Raw genomic sequence first — 13,524 nt, 5'->3', positions numbered from 1 at the left:
CTTCCGAGCCATAAAACACACCCTGCGTTGCGTAGACACAGCAGACACATGTAAGCAACGTTTCAACAGCGCTTATGCCAGTGTGCTGCGTCATCTGCTTCTCTGCTGCTTCACACCTGCATGTCTGCACCAAGTCGGCAGACTTGGTGCAGTAGGGAGGGCGCAAGAAAATTGTGAACCAGCCCTGCACATCTCCTGCACCTCTTGAAATGAATAGCATGGTTCAGAGGGCGCCATTGTTGTACCTGTGAAACGAATGGCAGGATCAGGTTTGGTTCAGGTGGTGCAGGCGAATCAAACAGACCTATAGTTTGGCCCATAACTGCAGTGAAGGTTGTGCCGGCAAAGTGTTACTTTAGGTCATCCGAGCAGACGTCGTCTGAAGCTCTTGAACTCTTTCTGGCCTTTCTTGCAGGTATGCCAACGTCCACAATTTGGCCCTGTTCCTTATTCAATTCGTGCCAGCCGGCCTTCTCTCCATCTTCGTCAGCCCCTGGAGTGACCGGTACGGCCACAAGATACCGCTGCTCATTGCCACGGCCGGTGGCATCCTGCAGGACCTAACCACACTGTTCACCGTGATGTCCATCAGCGCGCCGCTGTACGCCACTGTGCTCTGTGCCATTCCAAATGGTTTTAGTGGCGGCCTTGTGTCAGTGTGTGCTTCTGTCTACAGCAATGGCACGCGGACAGCCTCAGCTGAACTAAAGACAGTGCGTTTCGCTTGCATCATGACAGCACTGACGTTGGGCTTTCAGCTGGGACTGTTTGTCGGCGGCCAGGTTTTCCGCGCGGCGGGAGGCAACTACACAGCGATCTACGTGACGTCTGCCGTCCTGCTGGCGGTCATGTTTGTGTGGATTGGGTGGACAGTGCCGTTCAGTAGCCAGCTTCACCGGACAAGCAGACGGGAGCTTCTGCGGGACCTGATGCGACTAGACAACTTGCGCGAGGGCAGCCGGGCGGTGTTTCGGCCACGACCGGGCTTCAACCGGGCCAAGCTGCTCCTGCTCATGATCTCCATCTGGTTCATTCTCTTCAACAGTGAGAGTGAGTGCCTTCAAAGCCTTCTTTTGGGCAATCGATTTCATTAGACCCACCACACATCATTTAATCTAATGTGCCAATGATAAAAATTACTTCGGTAGACTTCCATTTATTCAATTCCAGTTAACTCGAACCTCGTTATAACGAATTTGAAAGGGGAGCCGAAATTACTCCGTTATATCCGTTATTGCCATTTACTACAATATATGCCCAATAGGGTGCCGAATTATAATCATGGAAATAAGAAAACGGCGTTGCAGCACGCAGAACCACTACACGGTCACGCATGCGATAAAATTTGAATAAAAGAACAGAATAATCTTCAGCGTGTGTAACACGTACGCGACCTCTTAGCACCTGACGCGACAGCCTTTAGATAGCTGCCTTCAGTCCCATTGTGACGGTCTTTTGCGCTCGCTTTCCACATGGCTCGTCGCGGTCGAGCAGCATGTATGTGGCACACAACACAGCGCTCGGCTGTGTGATCGAGGAGGCAAGCGAACTTTGTCGTGCTGGCGTGGCTCGGCCGGTTCGTGGCCTCCGAGATCGCACCGGTGCCAATGCGATCTTGGATACCACGCCCAGCTGCCAGGATGTGCGGCATGCCGTAGGCAGAGGGAGAAGGGAATGCACGTCCTAGACGTGACCACCGAAATTGCGCCGAGGAAATCTTGAGGGCCAGGCCCAGCTGCGGCTGCCTGCGCGGCCTACTGTAGAGAGAGAGAGAAGTGATCGCGCTGCTAATTTTTTGCACTGCCGCGACTCGTGCAGGCTTGTGCATGACCCACGAGATTGTGCCGAGGAGATCTTGGAGGCCATGCCCAGCTGTGCCTGCCTGCGTGGTGCGCTACGTAGTAGAACTGAATGCACTAATCTTAATCGTTTGCACAATCGCATGTAGACGTCCAGCGTGGCGGTGGTGCGGCTCACGCAGCCAGGAACGCACAAGGGGGAGAGGAGAGGTCAGTGGAGAAGCGCGATAGTGAGCTGCTGCTTGTGCGCAGGTGCGCAGCTACGCTCGGCTACAGTAACGCGGCATTGAGAAAGACCAGTGGTGCTCGATGGCGTAGTCAACACGGGGACGTGGGAATTTTCAAATGTTGCGTCAAATGAATGCCGAACCCCGCGAAAAGCGATGTACTCGGCGCGCAACAGTCAAGTATTTTTGGTTTCAGGGATGAATCTAGTTTGTTAAATCTATTGGCAGGACAATTTCACTTCGTTAAAATGAGGTTTAAATACATGGATCTCTATGGATTTCAAGGGGAATTTCATTTACTTCATTATATCCATTATTTCGTTATATCCTGTTTCGCTATAACGAGGTTCAAGTGTAATTCAACTTTTCGGTCAATTCAGTCCTGACAAAATGTCCTAGCCACCACTTATACATTTCATAGGCGAAAACTTATTTCGATCCTGGAATTGGCTCTTGCCACATAATTTTAAATTGACTGATCAGCACCATGTACCAGATCATTATTGTGATTCCATTCGTGACCCGAATAGTGGTAGCGTTTGCCTTGTTGATGTTGGGAGAGAGTGAATGCATCTGCCACCGAAAATCCTGATTTTCGACCTGCCTTTGGCACGTCTTCATGGGAAAACACCTCACAGTGAATGATAACTTATTTACCCGATTCTGATGCACACCTTTTTTCTTTTTTCTTTTTTGCAAGAAGGTGGGTCTAAAATGGCCACAGGTTGTAAAGTTGTATATGAAATAAAAAAACACATTTACGGCACTGGCAATCACCTATTGTCAGAGCCAATGTCATCGCCACTGTCTTCACAAAATGGAGACGGAACAATTTTTTGTTAGGTTTGGTGACGAGGGTGTGCCACTTTCATAACGAAAGCTCATTCAGAAGATAAATTATTTTGCATGCAAAGCTAAAGCAACTGAGCCTTTTCACATGTTTTTGGAAGGTCGAAGTGTTGTGTACGTTGGAGGGCAGATTGGCAAAGTGTTTTGTCTAGTCGGTGGCCACCATCCTGTTTGGGATGGTTGCAAAATCGTTAAAGAAATGTCAAATACCAAATGTTGTGGACTGGACGGAACATGACATGCAGCCCACAGCGGTAAAGGGCTGAGAGAGACTCCATAGACCAACTTAAATTTCCATCCAGTGAAGGCAAACTTTGCAGGCTTCATCTTTTCCTGATTGCCAGAAATAGAGGCATGGTATACTTCTGTTATAAGATATACAGGCAAACCTCTATATAATAAAGTTGAACTTGCAGCGGAAAACTTAGTTAAATTGCAAATTTTGTTAATTTGAGGTTTTAAAGTTTCATCAGTAAAAACAACTGCATAAATTCCCACAGCATTCCTGGTGGATAGTATCTTGTCAATAAGCAGTTACAGTTAAACCTGCTTATAACGAACCTCCATATAACGAATTCCTGGATATAACAAAGTTTTTCGATTCCCCGCCGTTACTCCATAGAAGCACATGTATTTGAGACCTCTACGTAACGAAGTGGCAGCGGGAGACCCCCCCCCCCCCGATTTTTCGAATAACGAATTTTCCCCTCCGACCACCTAGAGATTTCGCCCCAAATTTTGTCATTTTTGGGCGAGCAGCAACCGGAAGCACCTTCTCCGCCGCGATGGAATGCGAAGCGAGTGCACGTGTGCGTGCGTGCGTGTGCGAGGCGGCCCTGCATCCTTCGACCCGGCGATCTTGCCGCCGCGGGCGTCACCTTTCCCCCTCCCTTCATTCAAATCTGATCCTGCCGCTTGCTGCAGCTGGCCTAGCCCGCCAAGCTGGCACTCTCTCCTGTTCCAGCTGATCTTGCCGACGCGCTGGTACACGCTGTGGCACATCAGACTCGATGAGCGCGCCCCGCAGGGGCGTCTGCGTCAGCAGGCGTTTGGTGTGTTGCGACACCACGGACCCGAGCACATGAGGGTCGGACCCTCCCGCGTTTAACCGTGCGTGGCTTAGCCGTGTCCGGGGAAAAGGGGATCCTGGGGGTTGAGCCGAAGCCGGGTGTTTGGACCTTTAAGGCCCCTCGGCAGAGGCAACACACCCCTTTGGCCTCGGCTTCACGTAGACGGCACCCCCGGACTGACCCACCCGGGGGAAATCGGTAGTTGCCTTTTCCTGTCCTCCTCTTCAATCCTTCGTCTTTTTCTCTCACTTTGAATCTTTCCTGTCTCCTTCTCACTTCTGAACTTCTGATTTTCCAGGCAGCTAGGGTTAACCTTGTGTGAGATAGCCAACCTTGGTTATATCATATTTGGTTATAGTGGTTGTGTACAGCTGGCGTTGGCAGGTCTTGTTCATAACAACCCTGTCGCGTCCCCTTGTTGGGCTCCACGGTGGGCGGCTGGCACCGCTGCCGAAATCATTTTAATCTGTATGGCATCCTCATACCCCAAACTCCCTGATCGCCCTCTTTTTAAAAGAGGGCGCACCGATGAATCCCTGAACTTCTTCGCAAAGACCACTGAAACTTTCCCACGTTTCCACGTGATTCATTGTGAAAACACTGACAAAAAAGCGATAAACATCTCACCCTTCTTAGTGTCAAAATGTCTCACTGAGGTCATTGGAAGTGGCTACAAAGCCACCAAGATGGCTAGTGGTGACCTTCTGATTGAAGTAAAAAGCAAAATGCAGTACGAGAAACTCACAAACCTGGTGGCATTTGGTGATAAAACCATATCTGTCAGCGCACACCGAACAATGAACACCGTCAAGGGTGTGGTTTCAGACAACGACCTCATGGATTTGACTGACGAAGAACTCCTGAATGGATGGAAAGAAGAAAACGTTATAAATGTACAACGCATAAAAATCAGGCGCGACAACAAAGAATTACCAACCAAACACATAGTACTTACATTTGGCTCTAGCACACTCCCGGATGCAATAGAAACAGGCTACCTCAAACTGCGTGTAAGACCTTACATTCCAAATCCACGACGCTGCTACAAATGTCAGAGGTTTGGCCATGCCTCTCAAAGCTGCCGAGGACAACTAACTTGTGCGAAATGCGCTACAAAAGATCACTCTGCTGATGAATGTACTGCTGAGGCCCATTGCGCGAACTGCGATGGCAACCACCCCGCATATTCCAGATCTTGCGCAGCCTGGAAGAAAGAAAAAGAGATAATCACTATCAAAGTCAAAGAGAACATCAGTTTCAGGGAAGCACGACAGCGTCTTTCACCTTCATTCTCAATGAAAACTTCTTTTGCCGAAGTGGTGCAACAGGGGGCAGCATCACGACGGACCCCGGCGGTCGCCCAAGGCACGCGCAGCGTACTGAGGGGACTGCCACCCGCCCCCATGGTGGGAGCAGCTAAGGCTGCCCTGCCCCTCTCGAAATCGGTCACACCCGAGGCCTCCACTAGCACTGGCAGCAGCCATCGCAGCTCAGAGGCTAAGGAGGACCCATCGGCCTCCGGGCTGGTGAGGCCACAGCCTTCGTCCCTCGAGGCGAAGGCTACACGACGTACACATCGCTCGTTAGAGCGAGTGTCCAGCGCTTCGCAAGAGGCTATGGACACTACTCCAAGCAAAGTGGTGCAGCCAGCACCTAAAGAGCGGCCAAATTCTTTGGACCGCTCTAGAAAAGACAAAACCAAAATTACAGGGCCGCAAACGGCTCTGTAGGCTAAAACACGTTTCATTTCGTACACACAGCACCAATTTAATTAACTTCATTATGGACACGAAAATTATGCAGTGGAACGTAAGAGGCCTTCTTAGGAACCTGGACGATATCCAAGAACTTCTTTACCAACACAATCCGAAAGTGCTGTGTGTACAGGAAACGCACTTAAAATCAAAACATACGAACTTTCTCCGACAGTATGTTACGTTTCGTAAAGATCGCGATGATGCTCTCGCATCATCAGGAGGCGTTGCCATTGTGATTCACAAAAACATAGCATGTCAACGTTTGCAGCTACAAACGCCCCTTGAAGCAGTGGCAGTTCGACTTGTTCTTCTAAACAAACTCATAACCATTTGCTCGCTTTACATACCCCCACATTACCACTTACACAAACATGAATTTCAGTCCTTTATAGACGAATTGCCAGAACCTTATCTTGTTCTTGGCGATCTCAATGCGCACAGTAGTCTGTGGGGCGACTCTCGTATCGATGCGCGAGGTCGTCTTGTTGAACAATTTCTTTTCTCCTCTGGCGCGTGTCTCCTGAATAAGAAGGAACCTACGTTTTACTGTATCGCAAACAGAACCTTTTCTTCTATTGACCTTAGCATAGCTTCCCCGTCTCTATTTTCTGAACTTAAATGGGAAGTTATCAAAAATCCTTACGGGAGCGATCATTTCCCAATACTACTTACAACAACCAAAGTAAATGAGTCTTCACCACAAGCCCCTCGATGGAAAGTTGGTACAGCCGATTGGGAGAAATTTCGCACTCTTACTAGTAGCATCTCCTGGGCTGACATCTCTTCGTTAGGAATTGATGCTGCTGTTGAGTATTTCACTACCTTCATAATTGATGCCGCCTCTAAATCCATATCCGAAATAAGTGGTGTGGCATGCAAACGCCGTGTCCCATGGTGGAACGACGAATGTAGGAACGCTCGTAAGAAACAGAACAAAGCGTGGGGGTTGTTACGTGATTCTCCTACTGCGGAGAATCTTATGAATTTTAAGAAGGTAAAGTCCGAAGGCAGGAGAACGCGCCGACAGGCCAGAAGAGAGAGCTGGCAGAAGTTTTTATCAGGTATCAACTCGTATACAGATGAATCCAAAGTCTGGAACGGGGTAATAAGGTAAGAGGACGACAAACATATTCACTCCCTTTGGTAAGCACACAGGGCGACAGCTTGGAAGACCAAGCGAACCTCCTGGGCGCACATTTTCAACTAGTGTCCAGCTCATCGCACTATTCCGAAACGTTTAAACGGTACAAAGCCAGAATAGAAGGACAGAAGCTGGAACGAAAATGCAAAAAACATGAGCCATATAACGAGCCATTAAGATTAGCTGAGCTACAGGCATCACTAAACTGCTGCAATAATTCTGCTCCAGGAGCTGACCGTGTAATATATGAAATGCTGAAGCACCTTCCCCATGAAACACAGAAAACCCTCCTTTCCCTCTACAACACTGTATGGTCTTCCGGTGAGATCCCGTCTGCCTGGAAAGAGGCCATAGTGATCCCTATCCTGAAACAGGGCAAGGATCCATCGTCTGTTTCGAGTTACCGGCCTATAGCACTAACTAGCTGTCTCTGCAAAGTCTTCGAAAAAATGATAAACCGTCGCCTACTACATTTCCTAGAATCAAACAAACTACTTGACCCATACCAGTGCGGTTTTCGCGAGGGTCGATCCACCACTGACCATTTGATACGTATTGAGGCGCAGATATGCGAAGCTTTGTTCACAAACAGTTCTTTCTGTCTGTATTCCTAGACATGGAAAAGGCCTACGACACCACATGGCGGTTTGGGATACTGAGAGACCTCTCCCACTTTGGTATACGTGGTAATATGCTAAATGTGATTGAAAGTTATCTGCTGAATCGCACATTCCGTGTTCGAGTTGGCAATGCTTTATCACGACCTTTTGTGCAGGAAACCGGAGTGCCGCAGGGTGGGGTGCTCAGTTGCACTCTCTTTATTATAAAAATGAATTCCTTGCGTCTATGCATCCCACTAACATGTTCTATTCAACGTACGTCGATGATGTACAGATTGGATTTAAATCGTGCAACCTTGCCATCTGTGAGCGGCAGGTTCAGCTTGGTCTGAACAAGGTGGCTAAATGGGCAGACGAGAATGGGTTCTGCCTAAATCCACAAAAGAGCACCTGCGTCCTTTTTTCTCGAAAGAGAGGACTGTACCCCGACCCCGACATTCACCTGCAAGGACAGAGTCTACCTGTAAAAACGGAACATAAATTCTTAGGCATAATTCTTGACACAAAGCTGACATTCATACCACACCTAAAATATCTAAAAAACAAGTGCATGAAAACAATGAATATTTTAAAAGTGTTGTCACACACTACATGGGGTAGCGATAAAAAATGTCTCTTAACGTGTATAAAAGCCTCATACGAACACGCCTAGACTACGGGGCCATAATTTATCAGTCAGCCACCCCAACCGCGTTGAAGATGCTGGACCCCATCCACCATCTAGGTATTCGCTTGTCTACAGGTGCCTTTAGGACAAGCCCTGTAGAAAGCCTTTACGTGGAATCCAATGAGTGGTCACTCCACTTGCAGAGGACCTACACAGCTTTCATATATTTCCTTAGAGTGAACGCAAACAGTGAACATCCTTCATATTCCACCGTAAATGATTTGTCCAGCTCCCACCTCTTTCATAACCGCCCTGCAGTAAGAGAGCCCTTCTCGTTGCGTGTGAGAAGTCTGGCTGAGGAAATGGATGTCCCACCTTTTGAACATCGTCTAATGACACCCACTATACAGGTCGCACCGTGGCAGTGGCAGATTGTAGAGTGTGATTTGTCCTTTTTACATGTTACGAAGCACGCCCCCGTTGCACACATTCGAATGCACTTCCTTGAACTGCAGCATAAATACTCCTGTCCGGAATTTTACACCGATGCATCAAAGTCTCATGCTGGCGTCTCTTATGCAGCGGTTGGCCCATCATTTTCAGATGCCGACGCCCTGCACCCACAAACGAGCATTTTTACAGCAGAGGCTTATGCAATACTGTCGGCTCTTAAACATATCAAGGACTCGAAAATACCCAAAGCAATCATCTACACAGACTCGCTGAGCGTAGTAAAAGCTTTAAAATCTCTTAAAAGGCACAAAAATCCCATAATAGTATCGCTTTATTCATTCATATGTAGTATTTATGCATCTGGGCAGCATGTTGTGGTGTGCTGGGTGCCAGGACACCGAGACATCGAGGGAAATGTACTGGCAGACCAGCTTGCCACATCCGTCGAGGCAAAAGCTGGCAACACATCTATGCCCGTCCCTGTTCATGATATGAAGCCATATCTACGCAAGAGACTTCGAGTCCATTGGCAGCGTTTGTGGGACGGCCAGACTCATAACAAGCTCCATTTAATTAAGCCCCATTTAGGAAACTGGCCATCGACCACGAAATCTAGAAGAAATGATGTCCTATTCTGTAGGCTCAGAATAGGACACACTTACAGCACGCATAATTACCTGCTGTCTGGAGGCGAACCCCCAACCTGTACTAGATGCGGGGAAGCACTTACTGTACTTCACATCCTAGTACAGTGTCCATTAATAGAACCTGAAAGAAAGAAACACTTTGTTCAAGCCTATAGAGAGAACATACCCCTTCACCCAGCGATGTTTTTAGCTAATGACCCGGTATTTCAGCACGACTCAGTTTTAGCCTTTTTAAACGACATCGACATTTTGCAAGTTCTTCGCCCGAGAGATTCGTAGCAGGGTCCTCTTTCAGAGGACGCTGCTGCGACAGCATTTTGAAATGCACTCTCCTCCAGGCTCTTGCTTCTAAGGGTCTCTGTGAGGCAGTAGTGCCTTGTATCGCTCACAGATTTTTTTATACCATATTCATTGCGCCCTATCACATCATTGTCATGATCTTATTAATTTTGTATTTTACGCACCTTTAGTGCGCAGGATTTTAGGCCCCTTTACAGCCACCCTACACCTACCCACTGTCATTGATCATACCATTGCTCACTCAGTACACCACGTCTTGGCGCTCTTTGGCCATAGCTGGCCCTTGCGCCAGAAAACAACATATATCATCATCATCGATGAGCGCGGACACGCGCTGTCAAACGCTGGCGGCGTGTGGAAGCGTCGCAGGAGAAGCGAGCAAAGTGGCCTTCGTGCTGTTGTCTATCGCTTCAACGTAAACTGAGCGCCGAGAACACACAGCACGCAGAAAGCTACGAGCCGCCGACGCACCTACACTGCTAGACTCTGCTCCAATGCAGATCGCTTTCAAGATACGGCCTGCGCGACCGCGCGCCGCTCCGCTATCCCTCCCCACTCGCTCCCTCGCCAGTGCCTCGAGCGCAACGGAAGAAGGCGCGCTTCCTCCCTGCTTTTCTTGCGCGCGCGAGATTTAGACGCGGTCGTCGGCTCCCCTCGCACGTTTTCACTCGCACATACAGCATACGGCGCGCGGCGACTACGTTATCGCCCTTGGACTTTAGGGTACGGCCACGCTAGCGGCAAAAACACGCAGCAAAAACACGCAGCAAAAACGCGCGTCAGAAACGCGCGCCGAAAGCGGCAGGAATCGGGGGTCTTGCGGCATGCCGCGCGAAATGGGTTCTGCGGCAAATGCCGCGTGCCGCGAGATGAAGAACCAATCAAGGAGCGACGAGGGTGACGTCACGGAGCCATCACAACCAGAACGCCGCCGGTTCGCACCGGGTTTTCAATCGACGATCGTCGTCTCTCGCACGAAACAACGAGCGCTCGCGTTGTTGCTCGCCCGTTCGTAGAGCGCGGGAGATCTTATCGCGCTGCCGCGCGGCGAGACGCGTGTGCCACGGTGACCTCGCGGCAACTTGCCGCTCGCTACATGATGCACGCGTTTTTTGCCGCTAGCGTGGCCGTACCCTTATATACGGAATATCTATGAGCCAAAACCAATTTTAGGGCCACAACGCGTCATGGACACCGTCTTTATATAGCAAATACGGATCTCAAGGGCAATACTTTTGCTGGCGGAAACCGAAAATACGTCATAGGTTGTCGCCCCCGGCACTTTGGGCGGCCAATGCCATCGTCAAGCCACCAAGCCAAGCGACATGAAAAGTCAAAATGGCCCACTCGGGCGGGCGCGGGGTGGCAGTTCGCAACGTATGATGCGGGACCGGTCCCACAGTTGCGATACAACAGCGGGGTTACCAATGCATTGAGTTCAAAGGGAGCTGTGCCGGGACCGGTCGAAATCGACGCAACAGCCGGGAAAACGCAGCCCCCGGGAACGTAACAGCGAGGTTCTACTGCAACACTATACGACGCTACGACGCCATCGTGATGCTCGCTCTTCGTTTCCGATGCCTCGCGCTTGTACGAAACGACACGCGTCCACGCATCCGGTACCTGGTGCGACATTCCGATGAGTGCTTCGACGAAAACGGAAAACGGGTGCGCGTTACAATTGAGGGCGCGTTAGAATCGAGTAAATACGGTAAACGTTTATTTTTCGAATTTTCGTGCCGAACCTGCATATAACGAAATCCTCTTTATAACGAAGTTTTTCGCAAATTTGTCAATTTCGTTATAGCCAGGTTGAACTGTATAACCAAATCTGAAGAAGGTCAGGCCATAGTAGTGTGGTTATAAGCGCCAGTGTGTGCAAAGCAGATCGCGCCGAGACCAATGCATCGACGATGGCTCAACGCCGTACGAGATTTGCATGTGTTGCGCCACGCAGCGCAACACATGCAAATCTTTTTTTTTTTTTTTTTTTGCTCGGATGCCACGGCTGACCACACTTAGTTCCCGCAGCCGGCGCCTACAAATCTAAAACAAGAGTGTAAAAAGATACGGATGAATACGGATATTCATCCTGAGCAAAAATAAAAAGTCAGTTTCGCCAGAAAGGTGGAGCATTGATGGCGATAGCAAAAAGACAACTACACAAAGTAAGGTTTGTAGTTTTATCATTGTCACCTGTGCTCAGGCAAACACCAACAGATCTTGCTCAATGACCCTGAACTCGCTGACACAGTGTGAGCAAACACCTGGCACCGTGTCTCCTCGCGCGTGGGAACCCAATGCGCACCAAGGCAGCAAACGTCTTTGCTTTGCTTTAGCACTTGCCACGGAGAGATTACCTCCAAGATACTGTTTGTAGCCAGCGTATGGATGTGTGCGAGGAGGAGACGGCAAATAGGCGTGCATTCCTAGCGCATGCCTGATCACATTATCGCGCGTTCACTCCTTCTCCATCCTCTTTGCGCAGAAAGAATTGTCGGCTCTCGTGTGTCTCCGAGCGCCGCGCGCCACCTGGTTCCATGACAAAAAATGGTGCAGCGATATTTCCTGCCTACCGCATCCCAGCGCGCGCGCTTTGACGGTGTTTTTACTGTTTAATCTTTTCATGTGGAAGGACGCCTGAAATAACTTTCTGCCTCGGCCTATGTTTTTATACAAGTTTTTGCTAGGTTTACTAGCCATACAGGTTCCAGGCTCATCTTCTGGTCCCTGCAGATGTATGCATTATTTGATGGCATCAAACTCAATTTGGACCTATTTGACCACACACCGGTTAATTCAGACAACCCTCAGAACGCAGCCAACGCTGCAAATTCGCGACACCAAATAGCAAAAGCAGCGCTAGCAAACAACCAAAATGAAGCAGTGGAGTCTGCATCACTATAAGTCATCAGCGGAAATTGTACGGGAATGACAGGAACGACTGCTTAGTGCCTATTCATGCCTTTACAGTCTTTATCCTTTACAGAGTTTTCCTGTAGTGTCCCTTTAAGAATCTTGCATATACAGTGGCGCCACCTTTCCCCCTACGTGATATTGTAGGAAACTGTACAATCTGCGTAAACTGCGCGAACTGAAGGATTCGTAGCCTTGAGTGCGTGCCATGGTGCAGAGCACGCTTTCCCCTCCCTCATTTGCCACCTTCTTGCCACGTGTGCAGCGGCGCGCAACATCAATTACTTCTACACGGAGACCCGCTTCGACTGGAGCCCCGTCAAGTTCTCCAACGTGACTGCCTTCTTCGGCCTGGTGCAACTGCTGGCCACGGCCGTGTGTGTGGTCGTGCTCAGCCGGTTGCTACAGGTCCGGGACCTGGTGCTTGCTTGCCTGGGAGTGGTGGCCTTCGCTCTGCAGAATGCCGTCAAGGGCGTCTCCACGCATGAGTGGATGTACTATCTCAGTGAGTGGCGTTTGTTTGTTTTGAGGTGTACGAAATAACTTGTTCTTGGGGGCTAGTTAGGTGATATTTGGTGAAACCAGTGTGGTGTAAAAGAAAAAAGCAGGCACATAGAACACAAGCATGGACACCATGGGTGCTGCGCTTTGTGGAGTCTCACACGTGCTCTTGCGGCAAAGGAGCGACGACATAGTAGTGCAAATAATCAAATGGACATTTATTGCACCTTTCATACACTAATGCCTGCTAGCCGAATTACTACCCATAGAACATTTCGATGGGTGCGCGATAAATTGAGGAAGTACAACTCACCACGACTGGATATCGAGAAAATATGTTCGCCCCATGCTGCACACCAACGCCTAATTGTTCACGTGTACGGTCATGCAAACGGTGGTGCGTTACAATTGTTCTTATATTTTGGGGCAGTTGTTCCTATGGTGTGTATTTCATCACTCACACCAAATGGTTGGCCCATCCGTGGCATGTTTGGCACTCCTTTTGTGCCGAAAACGAAGCGAAGTGTTCGCTTGGGCGGCGCCGAGTCCAGGGGGCTCCACGGCACACGGAACATGTGGCACTGCAGGGGTCTCTATACTGACAATATTGAATATTCAAAAAAACAAATTGTAGATA

The 13,524-nt window shown here is 49.3% G+C and overlaps 1 protein-coding gene across 17 annotated transcripts in view; it reads left to right on the top strand.

Moving 5' to 3' along the window:
- LOC119433885 (uncharacterized) overlaps positions 1–13,524 on the top strand; it is a 116,474-nt gene that overhangs the window by 87,474 nt on the left and 15,476 nt on the right. For 5 of the 17 annotated variants that reach the window (XR_007464394.1, XM_049658947.1, XM_037701169.2 and 2 more), the window contains 2 exons: positions 416–1,050; positions 12,652–12,891. The exons of 11 other annotated variants lie outside the window; for them this stretch is intronic. Coding sequence is in view for 5 of the 6 variants with exons in the window: in XM_049658947.1 (XP_049514904.1) it covers positions 416–1,050; positions 12,652–12,891 (875 nt within the window). In the remaining variant the exon portion in view is untranslated. The remainder of the gene's footprint in view (positions 1–415; positions 1,051–12,651; positions 12,892–13,524) is intronic. One more of the 17 variants, XM_049658948.1, reaches the window with a different exon arrangement.

This window comes from Dermacentor silvarum, chromosome 11, assembly GCF_013339745.2.
Source record: "Dermacentor silvarum isolate Dsil-2018 chromosome 11, BIME_Dsil_1.4, whole genome shotgun sequence".
NCBI lineage: Eukaryota > Metazoa > Arthropoda > Arachnida > Ixodida > Ixodidae > Dermacentor > Dermacentor silvarum.
This window is presented reverse-complemented; position numbering and strand designations above follow the sequence as displayed.